The 24,918-nt window shown below is 29.6% G+C and overlaps 1 protein-coding gene across 10 annotated transcripts in view; it reads left to right on the top strand.

Moving 5' to 3' along the window:
• The window catches only part of LOC114130702 (uncharacterized), an 89,339-nt gene that overhangs the window by 57,002 nt on the left and 7,419 nt on the right, over positions 1 to 24,918 (top strand). For 4 of the 10 annotated variants that reach the window (XR_007604514.1, XM_050201972.1, XM_050201970.1 and 1 more), the window contains 7 exons: positions 4,345 to 4,377; positions 5,441 to 5,512; positions 6,486 to 6,527; positions 7,594 to 7,623; positions 15,898 to 15,933; positions 16,737 to 16,766; positions 16,896 to 16,928. Coding sequence is in view for 8 of the 10 variants with exons in the window: in XM_050201972.1 (XP_050057929.1) it covers positions 4,345 to 4,377; positions 5,441 to 5,512; positions 6,486 to 6,527; positions 7,594 to 7,623; positions 15,898 to 15,933; positions 16,737 to 16,766; positions 16,896 to 16,928 (276 nt within the window). In the remaining 2 variants the exon portion in view is untranslated. Of the gene's footprint in view, positions 1 to 4,344; positions 4,378 to 5,440; positions 5,513 to 6,485; positions 6,528 to 7,593; positions 7,624 to 15,897; positions 15,934 to 16,736; positions 16,767 to 16,895; positions 16,929 to 20,084; positions 20,224 to 24,918 lie in introns of those variants that run through there. The other 6 variants (XR_007604515.1, XM_050201974.1, XM_050201978.1 and 3 more) reach the window with 4 other exon arrangements.

Below are 24,918 nucleotides of genomic sequence, written 5' to 3' on the forward strand. Positions count from 1 at the left end.
TTTTGCCTAGCTTCCTATTGAATATCAAGAGTTTTAATTATATTTTCATCTATAATCATTTTATTTTTTTTTTATTCAGCCGTCTAGTTGGCGAGAGGACTTGTATTATTTGATGTAATATGAGATTTATTTTTAAAAATTCTAACTTTTAATAAAAAAAATGTTACCTTTTTTCAATTTGTCATAATAATTTGCATAATTTCTGGTTTAATTGCGTATGTAAAGTGATAGGATAACTAAATAGCTTTAAAATTAAAAAGATAATAATAATGTTATAATGTTGAAAAGTTTTGGAGAAACATAAAAAAATGAGTGGTAGATTTAGTTTTGTTTGGATTAGATTTAGAGGTTTTCCTATAGGTAAGTATTAATAATGTCCCTGTTCTTAAAAAAATTGTCCGTTATGGGAGGTTTTACTGTATATGTTACGTAAATTAAGAGATTTGCATATAAATGTCTAGCCAATTACGACATTTCTAATCCAATTATACAGCATATGATATTGACTAGATAGGAAATAACGTTAATACCTGTCAATTATTTTCAGGTATTGATGCATTTAGAAAATATAATATACTAGATAATAGATAATGACGATAATTCCGGGATTTTCAGACATAATTAATGAACATGTTAAATCCATAGATAATAGAAGAATGGATAGGCCATGTTAAAGCATACAACGCAAGTGGTCGCGGTCTTTAATGTGGAAGAGAAAAAAGCGCACGGTTATTTATGTGAAAGGGTGGTTTCTCACTTCTGCAATAATTGGAGATAGATTGATAACATTAAAAATGTAAACATTGGCTCTTATAACCAAAAAAATTCTCCAATTAATTCCAGTGTGATAAGCTTGCATGGCCTATTCATTCTTCTATTATCTATGGTTAAATCAATTATTTCTTTGTCAAATTAGAAACTGCATTGCTTTATAAAATCGATTTATCATTTATCTATAATCACTATTATCAGTACCACGAACTAAGATATATATTTTAGTTCATGATCAGTACTAACAATAACGTATTGTTAGCGACGTATTTGTTTGTTTTTATTATTTAATTTTAAGGCCTAGGCACTGTGACACCCAGATGGCCACACTGCGTCCTAGGTCCAAAGTTGAAGCCGGTGTTGGTGAGTTGCGTCCCGAACCCTAAATAACGTACGAGTTGTGGCCCGTGTTTATGAAACAGACGTATCTATGAGTTGCGGCCATATTTTATTTATCACTTCATATCAGCCTGTCAGTGTTACCCAGAAAAGACACCACGAGGAGGTTGGCTGAGTCGTCTCCCAAAAATTTATTTATTTTTTTTTTGTTTTTTATTATTTATGTAAAAATGGAAAAATGTATGGTAAAATGGTTTTTTTTAGATTATTTGTTGGCCAAAAACTTAAAAATTAATGATTTAACGAAATAACACTGCTCTATTTCTTTTTGTGCTAGCTTTGTCATATGTTAAATTTAAATTGTTATCAAATGCTTCTTTTTCACATATTTTCTTCGTTTTTATTCCATTGCTTCTACATTTGAAATACGTTTCTGATTGAATTTCTACTAACACATCAATAAAATTATAGATGTTAGGATGACTAGAGTAGAACGTTGAATTCAGGTGTGAATGAAAACGTTCACAGCCATTAGTGGTATGGTTACAGCTAGATAGCAAAAAACTGTACCCAAATATTTGGGGGAAACATGGCGTCCGGGGATATATAGTTTTTGAAAACATAGTCTGTAAATTGTACAACTCGATCATCTTTAGCGAGCAGTATTGCCAAAAAGTCATAAGTGAAAAAATCAATGACGTTGTCAAAATTCAAAAATGGCAAAACAAAAAAAAATGTTGAATAATAACTTTCATCTATATTTGTGTTATACATTTTTGTGAGTCTAAACTTTGAATTTTCCTCCACCAACTTTGCCGTAGGTGAAATCGACATCCTCTTATTTTTTCATTAGAGAAAACTTCCGCTAGAGCACTGAGGATAACTTGTTCAAAATTTATAACAACTTTAGTAGGAGAGTACGTTAGACCAATGGACATGGAATGGCGAATTAAATATTGAAATGCACACTTGTACGCGTTATTACACTTGTCGGGTAGTAAAAAAAACTTTAGTGGTAAATATACATCATTCTTTAAATCATAGATGGTAAAAATTTGATAAAAGTGTTTAGGGCAGCTTTTGAAAGTTCCATCTACGTAAAATTTATTTATATCGCACAGTACTTTTATGTTTTGTGTAGTAGAAAAACCAATTATAAAAATTTTTTTGTCGTTGATAAACAAAGATGGCTCCAAAGCAGCATGTAATTCTTTAAAGCATTTTGGCAGAGGGGGAAGTACAAATAAACGGACACGATGAACATTGTGTCGAATTATTGAATCATTTGTTGTCAAAGCCGATACATCGCCTTTCTTCAATTCGGAACGAATTAATTTTAAAGGTTTGCAAGAAATGTCTTCTATGGCTTTTCCTTTCAAAGAATTACTTAATATTTGCCTATTTATTACTTTTCGTCGTTTTTATTGTTGCTATGATTAGAATTACTCTCAACTATTATATTTGAAGGAGATAATTTTAAAAAACACTTACAACTCTTGACATTGCAATAACCATACATAACCGTACGTCATTGTTTAGTGTTTTGTGAAAATGAAATTTGTAGCTTTCATAGAGAATAATTGGCTTCGATTTTTCACTATTTACAAACTCCATAACGCACTTATAATATAACATACTGTAAACACACCCAAACAGAATTCGTAGTCTTCGTAGATATAGGTACTGAGTGGTGAACAGACTAGCACTGTAATATTTTTCGTTTGAACTATTGACGTTATGGTATCTACTTTAGATAAGATACTGGCGATATTGCCGGCACAAAATGAATGAACTTCCCGAGTCGCAATTTTATTAATTTAGTGATATAATATATGGTATAATTCACCGGTCTTCAACACGTTTTAATGACATGTCGGGCCGCAACTCACCTATAGCCGTTAAAGCGGTGCGACTGTTGCGGCGGCTCGTACAACAGTCGGGCAGTCCGCACACCGCAGTTCAGTTTTTGACTTTTCAAGTGACTGCCTGCACCGAATTGTTCCACGTGCCCGGCAAATCGTGACCATGTTATCTTAAATTCTTGTTTTGATATCCGTTAGTATTTCTTATCTTACACCGATGACTTCGGGGCGTTACTGTATTTATAATTTATATTAATATTATTTGTTGTATTTCAGTTATTTATATTAATATTATTTGGTGTAATTCAGTTGCTCATATTGTGTATTATAGATATTGTTAACGAATATAATATACAGCATTTGTTTGATTTTCACTCCAGACATCCTGACAACGGGACTTTACTATTGTAACTAAAGTACGCGATAATAGATTTTCTGACTCTAAAATGTCGATTGTCGTACATTAAAAGGTAGGAACCTATTAACTAAAGTAAAAATTGATAGCTTTCTATCGAATAGGTACACCTGCCATCTATATTATAGTAGGTACCTACCACCAACCTTTCCAATATTCTAATTCAATGCTTAAGCATAGGTTCACTAGATCGTCTAGATCACAATTATTGTTTTCGTGTCCTGAAAATATATTATTAAACTATAAAAAAATAATCGTGACTACCAATGAAAAATAAATTACCGTTCGTGTCATTCATGAGCTATGGAATCGTGGGATCATAAGGATATATTATATGTATTTGTAAAACAGGATGTAAAACTAACAGATGTGCTTGTAAAAAAGAAAAGTTTTATGCAATTTAAAGTGTCACGTACTGTTCATTAAATTTTGAAAATAAGTTATTATGTATAATTTATTATATTTATACATTTCTGATCTAATTTAAATATTAAACAAAATTATCATATCAATTATCTATCAATATTAGATATTAAGGTAATTTTCTATTCAAAATTGTAAATCTGTAAGCAAAACATATTATGATTTTTATAACATTGCCTATGTTGTCAGTTTATGCCTAAAAAGTAAGAATTGATGATATCGTCTACTACCTAGTACCTAAGTACTAGTATCAGGATTTTATGGTATTGGCTAGCCATTTACGTTATTATCTGGTAATTTACATCATTGACGGTAACACATACAATTTACGATACTTAATTACTTAATTATGTATTATTATTAAGATAATTTCACAATAAGGCGTTTAAATAAATATTATATATTTACAATTATTCAGTATTTACTAAACACATATTAAAATAGCTGAATTAAAGTAGCTAATAATTTATAGTTAATTTATTATATTTATTAATTATAGATGGTTAATTTAAGTTGTTTTATTTTTATTTTTAGAAATATACGCTCAAGAAGTTATTACTAAAATAGGTTAGTGAATTATTATTATTAAATCATCTAACAACACATTTAATGTTTATATACTCCGTACCACGAGAGAACGCATACGACTCGCGCATCCTCCCGCGTCTCTCTGCTATCGAAACCGGTTTCCCTATGGCAGAGTAACGTTTGGGGATGCGCAGAAGAACCAATTTTGGTCGGCCGCCGTATGCGTTCTCTCGTGGTACGGAGTATAGAGTAATTAGTTATTAAAATTATTCATAACAAAATAAAAGTTAATTAAAGATATAATATAATTATTGTAAAGACCCTAAATATTGACAACCACAACCGACAGCTTGATGAATAGAAAAGTAGCTTGAAAAATAGCTAGAAAAAAAGTTGTAATAAGTTTGAACTAGAAATATTCCAAGTACAAATTATTCATGTTATTTAAAAATTCCAAAACATAAAGTTCAAATAATTATTTTAAATTTGGCTGGCGAGAATGTGCTCGCTTTATTTCTAATAATTTACACCTGATTATACATGCTGTTTCAGAGATTTCTATATATCCTCACTTCCTATTTCTTGAGATTTCTCTGTCGATCAAATAACAAACGGTGTAAATCATCATATTTCTAATTACCAACATTTGAATGTATCATTTTGTGGAGCATCACATGCTCAGGCACCGTATCAACCATGTGAAAAAATACGCAGTTATTATATGTTGAAAATAATGGTACTACATCGCTGCTCATAATATATAACATATTATATATTTATATAATACATAAATATGTTCGTCTATAATGAATTGATTTCCTGTGAAAAATAAACAATTAGGTCTTGGTTTTTATAATGTTACAGACCGATTATATTAATTGGCAATAGCTGCAAAATGTTAATCTTCTGTTCAAGTTGAACGACGATTGTTATTTTAATAAAATGTATAATAATTAGAATATTTTTTTTTTTTTTTTACAGTTTATTATATTACGTTTTATAAATACACACACACACACACACACATATATATATATAATAATAACATAGCATATACCATTTTTAAATGATTAAGAAATTGATATACACATAATTTTAACAGGAAAAGCATTTCAAAAACAAGGAAGCAAGCTTGAAGGTGTTAGACAGGAAAATAAATTTTATCAGTGTATGTGTAAGTAAATAAAAATTATTATAAATATATAGGTATATACAGTGAATTTACACTAAAATATGGATATCATTTTTTTATATAAATATGAGTAGGCTTTTTTTTTAAAACATTTTTTTGTATAAAAAATTGTTTTTGTTTACAAAATTGACAAATGTTGAAATGTAATACCTACAAATAATCTGTTTTTGACGAAATTTTAACTCAAACTTATGGGTATTCGTAAATCAAAATATATCTCTGATATTTAAACAAATAAAACGTAAAAAATAACATTTACAATTTTCATAATATTTGTGGATAAGTAAAGATCCAATTAATGCTACCTTATCAATAGAATTTTTAAAAAGTTTAGAATCGTGTTTGGTTTGAAACATCAATGCGTAAACTTTGAAAAATGTATTAGGTAGTTATTATTAGTTAAAACTAATAATTGCAAATAAATATATTTTAGTTTTTTATTCATAAATCGTAGTGACGTAGTGTATACATTTTCGTTAACTTTATACTAACTATAATATTTAGTTATATTACTTAAAAAGTATGAATAGCAAAAAAGTGAGTAAATTTCGAAAACAAATAATTGTATATTTATATCTTATCTATCTACAAACAGTTATTTAACAAATTCAGGGATATTATTTCGATTTAAGAGTATAAGATAAACATATTAATAATTTCGTCAAAAATAGATTATTCGTAAATATCAAATTTCAACTTTACAATATATAATTAATTATCAATTGATAGTTCTAATTTTAAATGAAATACTCTAATCGAATCTGCAAAAAAAAAAAAATGGTGTTGCCGTTTAAAATAAAAGTAAGTTGTATTACGCATACGCGTACTGAAAACTGAAAGAGTTACAAGTTTGAAAGTAGCCTGAAAATGTGTATTTTGGTACTCCCAAATTGTACCAACATGATAATATGCATGTAATTAAAAACAATATGTTGTTCTGTTTTATTATTTCCAGTGATGTTTAAAAATGGGGTGACTGAACTTAATAGAAATATTGGTAAGCTAAAAATATAAATCGATATTTTATAGATAAGAGGTAGACTGTTTTTCCTAAAAAAAAAAAAAAACCAAAAGAAAAATATTAACAAATCGACGTTAAAATAATAAATGTTTTGAATTTGTAATATAACTTTTAAAAATAGACTAAAACAGCGGATCTCGATCCTGACTACTTGATGACTTATTAATTAGAACTTTAATTTCTAAACATGGTTTAAAAATTACTCTATAAATGGAATTTTTTCGAATACAATACAAACCGATATCCTTTTTATCTTGGGTAGCAGATAAGAATTATAGAACTAAAATAAATAGCAGATTAGCATTAAACAGATGTTTGCGTTAGTGTATAATGAGAAGATATTATAAAAGAGGAAATGTGTCAAAAGCGTTACTATGTAAATTTACTGTAATCATATAAGGTTATAGTTTCAAAGCCCTACTATTCGATTAAAAAAAAAAATAAAAAAATACCAATATAATTTTTTTAAATTTTCTTAAATCTAATAATTATTAAAAGGAAAGCACATTCACATGTGTTATCTCATAGGTTTTCATTAATACTATAATTTTTAAGTGAGACGTGGATCATCATTTGACTTATATCATATAAAATGTACTATAATACAACTTACAAGGATATAAATATATAATATAATATAAAATAATATCATAATACAAGTAATCACCGAAGAAATACTTTGAATTATAATAGTATGTGCAATAGATTTATATCAGCTTTCATAAAAAACAAAATATGTAAAATGTCTAAATATTGTAATTTGCATTTTCTTTTATAATTATATTTATTATTAAATAATCAATGTTTCCAACATAATTAACTAAAAATCAGAAATTTCCCTTTCATACAACACACTTATAATCGAACATTTTTTTTTCTGGTAATAAATGAAATCCTGACAAACATTATCCCTACCAACAATTTATAATTGACTTAAATTAGTTATTTGCTAATGATTTATAGTATTATTTAATTTATATATATATATATATATATATGTAATTTCATCGATTGAATGGAGTATATCATACATATTTTTCAGGAATAAACACACCAGCAAGAATGTTAAAAAGTTAGTTAATTAATTTGAAATATTCGTTTTAATAGTTTAGTTACACATATAGTTTGTAAAATATTTTATAATATATTAAATTATTAAATATATGGTAACAGGGCCGGATTTAGAAGAGGACTGAGTGGGCTGCAGCTCAGGAGCCTTCATAATTTCATGACATTTTAATAAACAAATATATTGTCTGGTTTATGCATAATAGGGACCCCCATAATGCATTCCGCCCTCGGTCCACCACATACCTAAGTCTGCCCTTGTATGGTAAAACAAATGTAAATTATGAAGGAATAGCATTTTGACAGACTATATAAATATTTAGAATATTGCTTTAAAAATTGTTGTGGATTTAAATAAACCATTGGTCTCCGATTAGTTATATTATCAGCACTGCAGGGTATTTCTCATATTAAAAACTCATTTAAAACACTCGGATTTTTTGTTGTTATTTTTTTGATATTCATTAAAATTAATGAAGAGGAATCAAATATTAAATTATATTATTTATGCAATTTAAGATTGTATTGAATTCGATGACAGGGAAAAGTTTTTTAAAAAGAATAGAATAAATAAAGTGATATTCATTTAATGGTTTTTTTTTTCACATACCGTTACTTTACTATACTGTCTACCATCATGAACCGTAATTGTTCCAATAGGCAATAATTCATCTTTGAATTATATAAAATAAAAAAATATAAATTATAGATATAATAAATAATAATAATAAAAAATACATATATATATTTAATTAATACAATTTCCTATAGTTAATATAAAATAAAATAAAAATACATGTATAAATAAAATAAAAATAAAGAACAATAATAATACAATACAATTTATAAGGCGTTAAAATTGTTATATATTAGAATACATGGTATAAATCTCATTTTTTTTTTTTATTATATAAGTTTCGGCCAGGGTTCCTCTTTGGTGATATTAAAATATTTATAATACAATCATATACAATCATACTTACTTTAAACAATAACAAATTAATAACACTAAAAATAAATGTTTTCTTATGTTACTTATTCTAAATTAGGCAAAAAGTACCAAAGTTTATTATAATAATTTTATTAAAAATAGACGGGCGAGTGATGGTTGCGTGAGCACTGGTAAAAAACAATATGCTTGTGGTTCGTACTTCGTCATATAATATTATGATCTGCATAAATTGTCGACTTCCTGGTAGGCACTTAAAAGCTCAACCGCATCATGATCGTTAGTTGATTAGTTTAGTAAAAATATTCACACTTCAGCACTTGTACCTATGCTACACCAACTAGATTTCAAATCGTATAAGTCATAAGATTACTGTGCCTACGGGCTATTTGAGGGGGGATTAGGAAGACTTAGATTCTTTGATTTATTTAAGCACTCTAATTTTTTTATGTATTCATTCTTAAATCCATCATATTCAGTACTTAATAAAAAAAAAATTTAACTATGAAATTGTATTAGGTATCAATATTCAGTGCACAAATATATACGTTGCCTGATTTACTGATTAGTTTATATGAATGTATAAAATATGTAATCATTTATTAATTACTACTATTGTAAATTTTTAAAACCTATGATATGATACACTGTTGTACAATAGCAAGATTATAAATAATCAAATAATTTTAGCTACTAAAAACGGTTTAACAAATTGCTAGCCTAAATTTGCAATATTCGCGTACGATATTATCTTTTAAAATTTGTTTTCTAATGTTTTACTTATTTATTTAGAAATAGATACCTTTTTTTTAAATTAAGAGTAAAAGCGTTTACATTAAAGGTTATTAGCCTACATTTAGAACAGAAAAAAAGGCTAAGAGACACAAAAATACATTATTTATAGTTACCTATTTACATTTTATGGATTCAATTTATGATTTTATTGGAAAATTGGAAGATTTAATCAGTGTTTTATTTGCAAAGAGCTAATCGGATAGCGATTGAGTTGGTGAAAACTGAAAACTCTTCATGCCTCGGAAAATTTTGAACTTTTAGTCACGATATAATCGATTAAAAGGTTTTTTCTTGCATTTGTAGCATGTAGGATTGTAAGCCAAGTTCTTTAAAGATAAGGAGCCAAGGAGGTAGGTTAAAGTCCTGTGGCCTATTCTGACTCGGGTTAAAATAACTTCATCTGGACATTAATTCTAGACTCTTAGTCATGAAAATAAAGAAATTTTAAATAAATGTTATGTCTTATCACCGTTTACAATTGTAAAAAAAAATTTATTTAGAACATAAGTTATGAATTTTTTTTTATAATTTTATATTTGATAGTATTTTGTAAAGAGCAATAATTACATTAGAATTTGAATTGATAAATTATGAATTCAGGGTTTATATTGCCTATAAGATGCTCTACATAATTTTATATTTATTATTTGGGACATGAAAATTGACGTGAGACTTTTATTGTACTGCGAATCTCACCCTATGTGTAGACAATTGTTCTAAACCTGAGGTTCCTTCGCGTGCACAGTATAACATGTTCACGTGGAATCTCAGAAAAAAAAACCAACAAAAAAAAAAACCATGAAAAAAACCAGCGGGAAAAAACCAAAATTATAATATTATATAATCAATATACCTAATATAAACATATCGTCTAATTGTTACCCATTGTTAAATTAGTTATATTATACTACTTATACTTATAATTGTTGAGCCGTAAAAGTTATTTAAAAAAAATATATGTATATAAACATAGGTAGGTAGAAGGTAGAACATTTCTATAATATAAATAATACGTAATAATCACTAAATATAATATACAATCTATTTGATGCGATATCAATATTAGCTTAAAATGTTTCGAATATAAAATAAAAGTTAATGAATCGAAATTAATTTAAGTATAATATAAAAAGTAAAAAATATGAATATAATATTTAATAATATGTCAACATATAACTATAAATCTTGACTGACTATTGTCTGATTGTATTGTGAGTTATTTTTAATTTTTTGAGCCAATAGTATATTTACAGGGAATTTTTGAAACTAAAATGCACGTAATAGAAAATTCAACTATTTTTTTTATGCAAGTGATCATAACTCATATTATACAACATCATTCACATCATTTACTTATTATGATTATTTGTATGAATTTTTCTCAATAAAAGTATATACTATTATATATTTTTCAATATAATAATATATGTACATATTTGTAACACAATTAATATTTGATTATATATTTATATTCATATAATATATCCATCATATTGTAAAACTTATATAGTATCTTTGTGAATTAGACAACTAAATAAATATTTTTGTAATAAATTGGACAAAATAAATATATAATTACATAGGTGCTGAGAGGAGAGTAAAATGCGACACCCCTGGCTTTTCAAAAAAAAAAATTTGAATGATATTATATAATATTAAATAATAATCATAATATATAATGGAATTATGCATAATTATATACATGTATTATATATTTTTATACTATATATTATAATGTAAAATTGATAACACACTAAAACAGCAATTTATTAATTAGGTACTAGATAGACAGATAGGTACTAATTCTCTGAGGTGGGTTACCCTGGCACACCAATGACAATTTTTTTTTTTACCATTAATTGCACTGTAATTTGTACCAAAGTATTTTCTACGGAAAAATCAATTTTCCGCTGGGGTGCCAGGATAACGTTACACCAGCACCAGCATATTTTCCCGCTCTAATCACTCTTAATTATACATAACAATAACAAAACCACAGAATAATTTTTATAACTTTTCAGCTTTATCATAGTTTATTTTTCTGTTACTTTGTATATACTAGCAATCCAACATTATTTTTTTTGTTTTTAGATGGTAATACTTTTTCTTTTTGGTCATCATAGATTTCCCATCGATCGTTAGGCCTAAAGCAATATGCTTTATAATTTCCACTTTTTACTCTTAATCCAGTTCTATTTCCACTTGTATATATGACTGCACCCCTAATAAATTAGGTTATCCCTTTCAAAATGTAATACCTACCTTAAGTATTTCGTCTGTGGTCAACAATACTTCACTGGTATAGTTTTGATGTACCTACTTGATCTATTTTATTAACACTGCAAACACTTGTAGATGTTTCAAGTTCTGAAAAAAATCAATATATTACATTTTTATTTTTAAATTCAATTCGGTTTTATTTATTTGCCGTTATTAACATAAAAAGTTTGATTTACCTTAGTACATAATTCCGATTCGTTTTCTATCAATCATATTTATTATGAATTTAGCAGTTTTATCTATTTTAGTCAACGATGCCATGTATTTATTATGTTTTACTATGTATTTAAAAAATATTTGACTATCAGCTACAGCACATACCAAAATTGTCAATAAAGAATCGGGAGAACAGTTATTACTTAGCAAATCTTTGCCTATTTTAGGTAAATTATATAGCTTACTTTGCAGAACAATTCCATTTTTTAAAAAGTATATAGATTTTTCACAACCTTTTTGGTTTACATTTAATTTATCAAATCCTGGTTGGGAAACAAGATATGACTCCGCAGATCGACAGAGAGATAATGAAGTCGATTTTCCTCTTTTTTTCCAATGTCCTTCAGCTACATTTTAATTATCATCTTCAGCACATGATAAACATACACTTGATTGTCCATAGCCATTTTTTCACTTTACACATCCATGTATTCCTGTCAGAAAGTCTCCATTTTTGCAAGTTAAACAAAGTGAAATATTATTTTCTTCATTTACTACTACTTCCGGTTCAGTATGCATATCTTCATTATCACCTATAACTGTTTCCTTTTGCATGTTTACAACATTTCTATCTCTATCATCTGCTTCTGTATGTAAGTCTTCATTATCCTCAATATCTGTTTCAGTATATATGCCTTCACAATCCTCCAAATCCGTTTCTGCGTGTAAGTCTTCGTTATCCTCAATATCTGTTTCAGTATATATGCCTTCACAATCCTCCAAATCCGTTTCTGCGTGTAAGTCTTCGTTATCCTCAATATCTGTTTCAGTATATGTATGTCTTAAAAACCCTCCAAATCAGTTTCTATGCGTATATCTTCACAATCCTCTATATCCGTTTCTTTGTGTATGTCATAATCCTGTATATCTGTATATTCTGTATATGCATTTTCTTCATTAGTTTTGTTATTATAATTTAATGGTATTTGTATTTAATAAACCAGCATTTCGTAGCAGCAAATTATCACCTTTATAATAATATACTAATTTTTGTACAAAATCATCCACCCTAATGAGTAAATGTTCTGTTTTAAACAATCTATTCTGAATCTGGTTAAAGTTACTTTCAACATGGCTACTTGAAACAGTAACTTCTCTATATCCAATTAATGTTGTCATAATTCCGGACCAACAAGGATACAACTTCATTGCATTGATCACCAAGGGAACTAATTCTGGTGTATATTGAGCATTGTCAAACTCGCCTTCGATTTATCAACTTTTGATAGACAATCAAAAGTTGCTTTAATTTCTATTATTGATACCCAATTCATAAAAGAACCAGTAATTTCTTCACAAAGATCTCCATTTTTTTCATTTTGTTGATAAGGTTGGCGCTCGGGCGGTGTAGTTCAATAATTAGTGGTAAAAAAAAATTGTTGAAAGTCCATTTTGTAGCAACGGAGCAACAGGGGTGCTGGTGTAACGTTACTCTGGCACCCTAGCAGAAAATTGATTTTTCGGTGGAAAATACTTTGGTACAAATTATAGAACAATTAAAATGGCCATAAAAAAAATAAGAATTTAGTCATTGGGGTGCCAGGATAACCCACCTAATTTCTTGATTATAATATTTTCGTTTTGGGTTTTTTCCGTATACCGTTTAGGTACATGTGTATAATTGTTCCCATTGTAAACAAATTATACTTCTTTTTTGATCTTTTGACGTTCACTTTGTACATTTTTGCAATCGCTATATTGCTATATTCCATTATTCCTGCGCATTGTGTGGGGTTGAATATATATTTTTTGAATTGCGTGCGTCTTAAGAGGTTTGAGAAGACACAAGACTATTTTCCTGATAGTATCACTGAGATCCACGTCAGTTTTCGTGTTTTCGACTATGGATAAATTTTAGTATAGATAAATTTTGCTCTTAATATCAAAAATAACAACATAGCAACTTTGTATAGCAATGTTATATGTACCTATATAAGACAGAGTCAAGTCAATACATTAGAATGTGACTTCCTCTGAATTGTAAAAATCATCATCGTTCGATGTATATTGTCTAAAATGTAATATAATATTACAATAAAAAGCTATAAGGCTATATAATATAACATTATAATACAAAGATATAATAACATAATCCCGTATAGGTACAATGATTACAATAATTATTTTCGCCATTTAAAAAGTAAAAAAGCGGGCAAGTGGGTACCGTTCTGCTGTAGATTAGGGGGTGGAGTTGACCTCGAACTAGGGTAGGTTAAATTTGAATGCAATGATAGGTATCATTGTATACGAAAAACGATTCTGAACGAAGATGATTTGTCAGCCTAGGATATAATTTCCAGAGGTTGGTGAAAAAGGTGGTTTATGTTTTAATAGCCTGAATACACCAAAATTTAAGTTCAACTTCAAGTTAATTTTCAACTCTTAGCTACCTATACAAACATTTTTATGAATTATACCTACAAAATAATTTGCAAATATTCATGATTTTGACGAGTTTTTGTCAAAATTTGAACTTCAAATGCTAATAAAAAAAAATTGTGACTATGTATTTTTATAATTTTTTTATCGCTATAAGAATAACACATGAGGAACTATGTATTAATTTTTCAAATATTTTGACTCCGCCAAAAAAATTTTATCCACACTTCAAAAAAAAATTCTTAGGAAAATTGAAAATTTCATTTGTCTATAAATAGTTCAAAAAAAGTCAAAATATTTTGAAAATCAAATCACGTAAAGAAAATGTCAATCTAAATAACTGGTAAAATTTTTAAGTATTTACGACTTATACTATTTGAATAACAACAAATATCAAAAATCGTTATATATATAACTGTATAACTGTTATTTAACGCAGTTTTGTAAAAATTTAAATTTCAAACACTCATAAAAAATTTTTGTCTGAATCCGGCAGAGATTTTTTTACAGATATTTGAAGAAAAATTTATGGAGAACCTTGTACTACCAAATTTTCAAAATGTAGTTATAAAAAAAAAATTTAAGATTTTCCAACCACAAAATTACTTGCAAATTTTCGCAATTTTGACATATTTCGTATAATTTCGAACTTTAAGAACTTATAAAAAAAAATTGTGACTAACGATTTAAAATTTTTTATTTTTATCACTTTAAGAACAACTTATAAGAAACCTTGCATTAAATTTTCAAGATTTTCTGGTCAGCCAAAAAATTTTTATCGTTATTTAAAAAAAAAAAAATACTTAGAAAAATTGAAAATTTCAATTGTCTATAAATAGTTCAAAAAATTCAAAATTCTTTGAAAATTTAACTGTGTATGGAGAACGCTAATATAAACATTTGATGAAAATTTCAAGTATTTACATTGATTAGTTTTTTATTTATAACAAAATAAAAAATTCGATTTTGACGAAAACTGGTTTTGCGTAAAAAAATCCCGTTTTCCCCTTATTTTTTTAGGGGTTTTCCCGATTCATTTAAAAAATATTGAAAATTTTTAAAGTACCAACTAGATTCAATTTCCTTTTCAAAGAGAGGCTGAAGTCAAAAATCGTAGCATTTTTACTGTTCCAAATGTTGTCGACAGACACACAAAAAAAAAAACAAACATCATTGTAAAATCAATACATTCATCACTCCGTTCAGAATCTAAAATATAAGTACCGTAAATGTAAAAAAAAAAATTAAGAATATCTTTATAAATGTAAGCACTGAATCTTTGAATTTTATTATACATTAGGAGTTACATTAGTGTTTTTATCAGCTTTCATAAAAACAAAATATGCATAATTTATAAATATTGTTATCAGTTTTTTGTTATTTGTTTTATAACTAAATTAACTATGTGCCTGTGTTATTATCGAAAATATAATCAATATATTCCACATAATTAACTAAAAACCAGAGAGTTTTCCCCTTCGTTTAGCACACTTTTAATAGGAGTTTTTCACGGTAATAAATGATATCCAGGCGAACGTACACACACTATTTTTTATGGTTTTTATACTCGTATTTGTTTGTTAATGATTTACATTATTATTTAATTAATTTGTATATGGTTTTATCAATTAAGTAAAGCTTATAAAATACATTTTTCAGAAATACCCGATAGAAAAATAATTAAACCAGAATTAAGTAAGTGTTAAATTACTTTGAAATATTATGTATAGTTGCTCATATAGTTTGCAAACTATTTCATAGTAGGTATATTAAATATATGGTTGAACAATTGTAAATTATGAAGTAATAGCATTTTGAGAGACTATTAGAAATATTTAGAATATTACTTTAAAAATTGTTTGTGGATTTAAATAAACCATTAGTCTTCAATTAGTTATATTATCATCACAAGGCAATTCTAATATTAAAAAATCATCTAAAACACTTGGATTTTTTGTTGTTATTTTTTTCATATTTATTAAAATTAATGAAGAAGTATCAACTAATGTTATTTACGCAATTTAAGCTTGTATTGAATTAAATGCCAGGAAAAAGTTTTTTAAAAACTGTATGGACCATATGAGCACTAGTAGAATAAATAAAGTGAGATTTATTTAATGGATTTTCTTTTCACATATACCGTTGAATAACTTTAATATACTGTCTATGCTATCATGAACCGTGATTATTCTAATTTATCTTTGAATTGTATAAAATAAATTACACGTAGTTAATATAAAATAAAATAAAAATATATGTATAAATATAATAAAAATAAAGAACAATAATAATATAATACAATTTAAAAGACGTTAATATTGTTATGTATTAGAATACATAGCATTAGTCTCATTTATATATTTTTATTCTATAAGTTTCGATCAGGGATCCTTTTTGGTGATATTAAAATAATTATAATACAATCATACCTAATTTAAACAATAACAAATTAATAACACTAAAAATAAATGTTTTCTTACTATACTTATTACTTACAGTATCGTATGAAAATATGACAGATAAAAATGGTAAATTAATAAACAATTTTAGGTTTTCTCTTTGGTGATATCACTGATATTAAAATATATAAACAAGCTAAAGAATAACAAATCAATAAACATTACATTAGAAAAAAAAATTATTATCTAATGTTTTAGCTGATAAGTTTAGAATGAGTAACGATCTTAAAGGTAAGTAACCTAATAAATAATTTTACTAATAATAGATGGGAGTGGCGGCTCGTTGAGCACCAGTGCAAACTAAAAAAAAATATTGTATACCTTCATCATATATTAAGATCTGCATAAATTATCATCTTTAGAAATATAACGTTTAGAATATAGAAACAGAGGTTCAGTGGGTTCAGAGATACAAAAATAGATTATTTACGTTTTTTTCTACTTTTAATAGTCAGTAAAGGAGGCTCTGTGACGTCTGTGAGAATAATTCTACTCTTCTGCTGTTAGCGTTTATTGATGTATATGATTCTATAAAAATATAATACATGCAGTACCTATACATGTTCTGGCAAAAGTCAAAATCGGTCAAACCTCAGAAATGACCGGGCAAAACGCGAACTGTCCACAATCCTTGCTCAAAACTTTGTACTTCGGCTTTTGACAGGGCAAACCTTATGAACAACCCCGTTTGAACAAAAACGTAAACTGAATTTTATCGTAAGGGCAAAACCGGAACGTCATAAATAGGTACGTTCGCTAATATTAAATACAAGTAGCGAATTTTATCGTACGATTTTATTACGATTATTAATGACCACACGCATCTTGTTAATTTATCGTTGTTATAGTATTTAATTAACTCGTTATATTATAATATTGATTATAAATACTACACAGTATAATAGGTATATAGTATACAGTACCTATAATAGTGTACTACAGTATTAATAATCAATGATTTGTCGTGTACTCCGATTACTCGGACGTATACCAAAATGAAGTAAAACACAAAATAACGCAAAGTACTTTATTTGAACGCGACGTCCAGTGGTAATCGAGTCACATGAACACCACCAATGACCCCTATTCTGCCTAAACCATATCTCTTATATACTAAATTTACAATTGAGTAATTATCGATTGTTACATCTTTCTCTTATTATACTAATTTACATTTCATACACCTTAACTTACGTAATTATTATATATAATTATTATTAATTACTACTATGTTTTGATTACTATGCTAACTAAAATATAAAAGTTTAACAACACTATGTGCAATTGTTATCTTAACCTATTTAAATTCTATTTTTTATTATTGCTTGATTATTGAAATTCATTAAATCCTAATACAACAGATTATAGATACCTACTCAGAAGTCAAAATAAGTGGCTGAGTGTCGTGAAAGTGCTCAGTTGTTGATAGCTTTTGTACATCTGCCGTTGCTGGTCTTCAGGCTCCCTTATATATTGTGGTGCGTCTCTTGTTAGTTGTTTACGTCGAGTTGTCGCCTTCTGGGTGAAACCAGGTGTCCTTGTAGTTGTTGTTGCAAATTCGGACACGAATTTGAGAATGTGCAATAACATCTCAAATGCATCATTAGTGCACTATAATTATTGATGCGCTTACTATCCCGACACGTGTCATGGTCATAGTAGCATCCGCATTACCCTCGACACGAGGCATGGTCATACTAACTTAGCCTTGATATCTCGTAGCCCATAACAAATGTATCAATTATCGAAATACCATTAAAGGCAGCTAGTGTTAACTGGAGGACAAGGATTTATTTTTTTTTCTTGCAAAACTAAGTGCACTACTAGAAGATGGAAATGTAAACAATAACATATTTTGTGTGATTTCAATGATTCAAATGAGTAGCAACAAATAAACAATAATATATTTTAGATCCTGAACGATGTGATGAATGTATTGATTTTACTATGATGTGTTTTTTGTGTGTACACTGTACAGCATAACTTGTCAAAATAATACTTCAATTTCAAACTTTGGGGGTGGTTTCCGATGGCAAAGTGAATATACTTGATGCATTATTGAGGTCAATAATAAACATTTTCTAGTAATTTTCAAAAAAAAAAAACAGGAAATTTTACGCAAATCAGTTTTCGACAAAATCGTTTTTTTTTATAATATAATTGTAACTCAAAAACTAATAACTGTAAATATTTAAAAATTTAAAAATATTTTGGATTTTTTGATGTATTTATAGACGACTGAAGTTTTCGATTTTCCTAAGTAATTTTTTTTTTTTTTTTTTGAAGTGACGATAATTTTAGGTGCACATATAAACTTAAAAATTTAATACAAGGTTTATTATAAATGTTTCTTACTGTAGTTCAAAAATAATTCAAAATCATTAGTCACATTTTTTTGTTTTATAAGAGCTTAAATTTAAATTTTTACGAAATATGTCAAAATCACGAAAATTTACAAGAGATTTTGTAGTTCAAAATACAAAGTTAAGTTTTCCATAAGTTTTCTTTCAAATGGCTTTAAATAAAACTCGAAGTCTCATTATAGTAAGAATGTTATGAGCGTTAGAATTTTAAATTTTTACGAAATCGCGTAATGATAACGATTTATCTTCAAACGATTTTCAATAGTTGTTATTATTCAAAAAGACGTATAAGTAGTAGATTGTAGAATGTAGATACTTGCAAATTTCACCAGTTATTTAGATTGCTATATTTTTTATACAATTTTTTTTCAAAATATTTCACTTATTTTAAAGGCTACTATTTATAGTCATTTGAAATATTCATTTTTCTTAATTTTTTTTATTATAAATATCGATACATTTTTTTTTTGGCTTAGTCAAAATACTTGAAAATTTAATAAATAAACAATAGTGACCAACTGTACAGCATATCAGTACCCATTTGACCATGTTTTTTTTTAAATTAAATGTGCTATTTTTTTAATTCTTTAAATTAACATTATACGAGTAAGTACCTAATATCATTATATTTTTATTATTATACAAGTGTTTAATATAATTATATTTTTATTAAAATTGTATTTTGCCCTTACGATATAAGTCATTATATGGTTTTTCCCTAATTAGGTTGGTAATAGCTAGGTTTGTACGGTTAAAGTCGAAGTATGATATTTATATATAGTTTTGAACGCCTCCTTTCTGATTTTACACGTACCTGAGCCCGTCTCATGTTCAAAGCACTCCATGCCAGGTTAGGCTTTCTCGCATGCAACACATCGACTTTTGTCCACTATTTATTGTTTTTGTTTATGCTTTGTTTCTCAACACTGTCTTCATTTTAACAATAAGCCCAGTTCTGAGAAATTACCACTTTGGTGTCCAAAGCCGTAGCATTAAAAACACTTTTTGGGCTTCAAACATCTAGGCCGAACACAGTACATTTTCCATCCAATTGGTATGCGAGTCATAGTAACAGCAAAACCTCTAGTGATTCTAATCGTCACACTTTGCTGACCTGTTGGGCCAAAGTCCCGTTATCTAAACATCATGTAATTTTCCAATGAAAACTTGGTCGCCGTCAGCTCCTGGTATCGCCGCCCGCGACGCAGTGAAAACTTCACCCTTAGTCAATAATCTTGACAACGGAATACTGACACAACTAAGATACGGCTCCAACTAAATTGTAAAGCTGGGCAGTAATGGCAGACAACAACTTCTGAACTTCTTCGACTGACTTACCGCATTAGGCCAGCTCAACAGCTGTGTGACTATCCCTGGTCTTGCACATTCGTACTCATTTGTCTTGATCCGTAAGCCACCTTAACGAATACCGTCGTTGGCTTTGTCCAGAGTTCCACCGTTGAACTCACCTTATTGGGAGTTGCTTTGTTTACTTCTCACCACTAATTACCATCCATCACCATCTAGCGGTTTGTATGCTCACGGTTTCATTATTCGTCACCTTGTCAACTCCTTTTTGCAACAATCGTGCTCGATTGCTGGTCAATCAGAGGTCAGTATAGTGTCTGTAATTCAATTTTCATGACATGTTGTAGTATGAATGTTGTCACACAGTCGCGAAGTCGTTGAAACAAATCGCTAGCCGGCCGAGCATTACTTTACGACGTGCGTCTATTAATATGGAGGAGAGTAAGAATGTCTTATCAACTATGATACAAATAATTACGTCACAAGAATTGCTTTGGTTAAAAAGAAACAGGCCAGGTTACTGTTGTGTTACAATACAAATCGCATATAAAATTCTATGAGGGGGTGATCATCCCTAACCACACATTTAGATATTTGATATATGGCACAAGATGCCAAACAAGCATAATATAATTATAGTTAACAAATAGTGATAAAAGCTTATCTAAAGCAGCGTTGGTAATATAATAACTGACTCATGGGATCTCGGTGACGGAAAACACGATTGGCAACCACAATGATGACGGTAACGACTTACATCAGCTGAACTTTGGTTGGTACTCCTGATTACGCGTTGCGACTCCGATGTACCAATGTATAACGGGCCACTGATTGAAACCACGTCAATCCTGACGACGAACTAGAGAGCCTATATATAATAATAATAATCTGGTAAAAATGGTAATGGTATCTCACATCTTTGTACCTATTACAGGAGATGGTGCCTGTTTATTTAATTCGCTCTCCTATCTTATGTACGGAACTGAGAAAATGGCCAGAGAAATACGCAAGCTTATTGTGAGCCACGTAACAAAAAATTGGACGGAGTTTTCTGTCATGTCTCACGACAAGAATGGGAACAACTATATGAGTTCCGCTGAGTATTTTGCTGACATGTCTCAATTATATACTTATGGTGGTTTATGTAAATTGGTGGCCGCTGGACAATTGTTCCACTGCGTTTTTGAAGTTTACCGCAATTATCAACTCTATGAGCGTTTTGGTATTGAAGGTTACTTGTGTTGAGGATGCGTTTTACGCAAAATCTCTCTAGGGGCCATTTTGATGTTTACCTGCCTAATGAGTCAGAAAAATTGATCCCTCAGAGAGACTCCACATTACAGCAATCACCTTTCTCTTTATCCCTGAAGAAGGGTAGAAAAAGCCGTGCCAGATACACTGGCAATATAAGAAAAAAACAACTTAAAAACGTGGCAAAGACGTATGCATTTTGTAATCCTTTAGTGAACAGATCTGCAGTTGCCAGGTACCAGCTAGATAATCCTGAGGTAGGCAGAGCTGCCTGAAAGTTGAAAGACTGACACTTCCATGGAAAATAATGGTCAACTAAGGAATGACGTACAATCCTGACCTGGCTTATGAGGCAGAAAAACTATAGCTCTTGGTTCTATGAACCACAAGTGCAAATACTGCAATGCTCTAAAATGGAAAGAAAAAACCCCCCGAATGTGCTGCAGTAATGGCAAAGTGCAGATTCCATCTTTTGAACATTTGCCAGAACCTCTCAACAGCCTGCTTATGGACAGACACCCCCATCATAATCATTTTATGGACCTTATACGAAAATACAATAGGTATTTTCAAATGACATCATTTGGAGCTAAATAAATTGTAACAGAAGGGTTTATGCCTACTTTCAAAGTTCAAGGCCAGGTGTATCATTTGGTAGGTAGTCTCATGAATAAACCTGATCAAAATGCTCAATTTTTACAAATATATTTTGTAAGTGAGGATGAGAGGAAAGTACGCTCAAGGTGCACCAATTTTCCTGACGTCAAACCAGGGTTGGTCAAATAATTGCAAAAGCATGCTTCATGAAAAAAACAGTTATGTCAAACAATTTAAGACCACGATTAATGCGGTGCAAAAGAACTGTAAAGAGTTTAAAGTGGTCATCCGTGCAGACAGAAAACTAAATAATGCTCATGTTGGTCGCTTTAAAGCACCAACACAAAATGAAATAGCTCTGATAATTGGAAGTCAGCAATTTGAAAATAAAAACATCGTACTTCAAAGTCACGATAATAAACTACTACAGCGTATTAGTGAAATTCATCGAGCATACGACGCTCTGCAGTATCCACTTATGTTTTGCCATGGCGAGGACGGATACTCTATTGACATACCATTGTGTAATCCCACTACGAAATTACCTCTTGAAAAAAAAGTTTCTTTGGCATCCTTTTATACTTACCGAATTATGATTAGGCAAGGTGAAGTTAACCATATTGTATACTTCCGCTCCCTTTTCAGTCAGTTTTTGGTCGATATATACGCAAAAATTGAAACTGAAAGGTGGAATTGTATTAGGAATCATTAGAAACAGCTAAGAGCTGAGAACTATATTCATCTCAAAGATGCTGTGGGGAGTAATGGTGTTAATGCAACTGATCTAGGTCAAATCGTAGTACTTCCTTCATCATTTACGGGCGGACCTAGGTATATGCATGAACGAACTCAAGATGCCATGACATATTTCCGCGTACATGGTCACCCTGATTTATTCATCATATTTACATGTAACCCTACTTGGAAGGACATAATAGATGTACTGTTTTCTGGACAAAAGCCGCACGATCGTCATGACATTATAGCGAGAGTATTTCATATTAAAGTAAAGAAATTAATGGCACTCTTGACTAAAGGAAAATTATTTGGTGACGTAAGGTGCTATATGTATTCTGTGGAGTGGCAAAAGCGAGGATTGCCTCACGTTCACATCTTACTGTGGCTACAGAATCGAATTTCATCAAACATAATTGATAATGTCATCAGTGCCGAAATACCAGACCACGAGCAAGATCCTCTTTTATATGACATCGTCAAAAGTAACATAGTTCATGGTCCCTGCGGCAGCTTAAACCCTAATGCTCCTTGCATGAAAGAAAATACATGCAGTAAAAGATACCCTATAAAACGTTGCCGAGAAACACAGGCAGGAGACGATGGATACCCAGAGTACAAGAGGAAGTCTGCAAATGACGGTGGTTTCACTGTAAGAATTAAGGGACTTGATTTAGACAACCATTGGGTTGTGCCTTACAACCCAGTCTTATTACGTTCTTTCAATTGTCACATCAATGTAGAGATATGTCATTCTGTTAAGTATATTAAGTACATCTGTAAGTATGTAAACAAGGGCAGTGCCCGAGCAGCGTTTACGATAGAAAACCAGACGGATGAGATTACAATGTACGAAAGTGGTAGGTATATCAGCAGTGCCGAAGCAGTATGGAGAATATTATCATTTTCCATTAATGAACGATATCCTACGGTTTTTCATCTAGCCGTCCACCTTGAGAATGGTCAGCGAGTATACTTCACCCCTAATAACTTGGCAGAAAGCTCAATAATCCTACTAAGACTACGCTTTTAGCATTTTTTGAGTTATGCAAAACTTACGTTTTCGCAAAAACTCTCCTTTATTCGGAAGTGCCTTCTTACTTTGTATTTAAGAATAATAAGTTTCAAAGAAGGAAGCAGGGAAGGAATGTAGATGGCTGGACGACCGTAAAGAAGGACGATGCATTAGGAAAAGTACTTCCATCAATACTATCCATCCACACAATACTGAATGCTACTATCTTCGTATGCTTCTTCGTAAAATTAGAGGACCAACATCTTTTTCAGACCTAAAGACTGTTAATGGTATTCTCCATAATACATTCCAATCTGCCTGTAATGTGTTAGATTTGCTTGAAGATGATAATCACTGGAACAATACGTTAAATGAAGCTTCTTTGAGTGATTCTCCTTCCAAGCTGCGCGAACTATTTACAGTAATGTTAGTATTTTGTCAACTATCGGATCCCTTAACTCTTTGGGATACATACACATAAAAACAATCTTTCAGAGGATATTATTTGACAAATGGATGCTGACCAAAAAGATGAGGCTCACAACAAATGTTTGATACAAATTTAAGATGCAGTGCTTGCTGTAGGAGGTCAGAGTATATCAAATTATGGGCTACCTCAGCCAACAAGGACAGAAAATAACTTTGAAAACATAGTCTATCAGAGAGAGATAAACTACGACCTGAATACCTTAACAAAGGTAGTAGTGAGCAACGAGGCCTTACTGACGAACGAACAATACAATGTCTATAGTCGAATAATGCACAGCATTAAATCTGATACTGGAAAAAAATTTTTCTTAAGTGCTCCTGCAGGAACAGGAAAAACTTTTCTTATAAACTTGCTTTTGACAAAAGTAAGGAGCAATTGTAGTATTGCTTTGGCTGTTACATCTTCTGGCATTGCTGCTATGCTTTTGGAGAGGGGGAGGACGGCCCACTCAGCATTCAAACT

The sequence above is a fragment of the Aphis gossypii genome, chromosome 2 (genome assembly GCF_020184175.1).
Source record: "Aphis gossypii isolate Hap1 chromosome 2, ASM2018417v2, whole genome shotgun sequence".
Taxonomy (NCBI): Eukaryota; Metazoa; Arthropoda; class Insecta; order Hemiptera; family Aphididae; genus Aphis; species Aphis gossypii.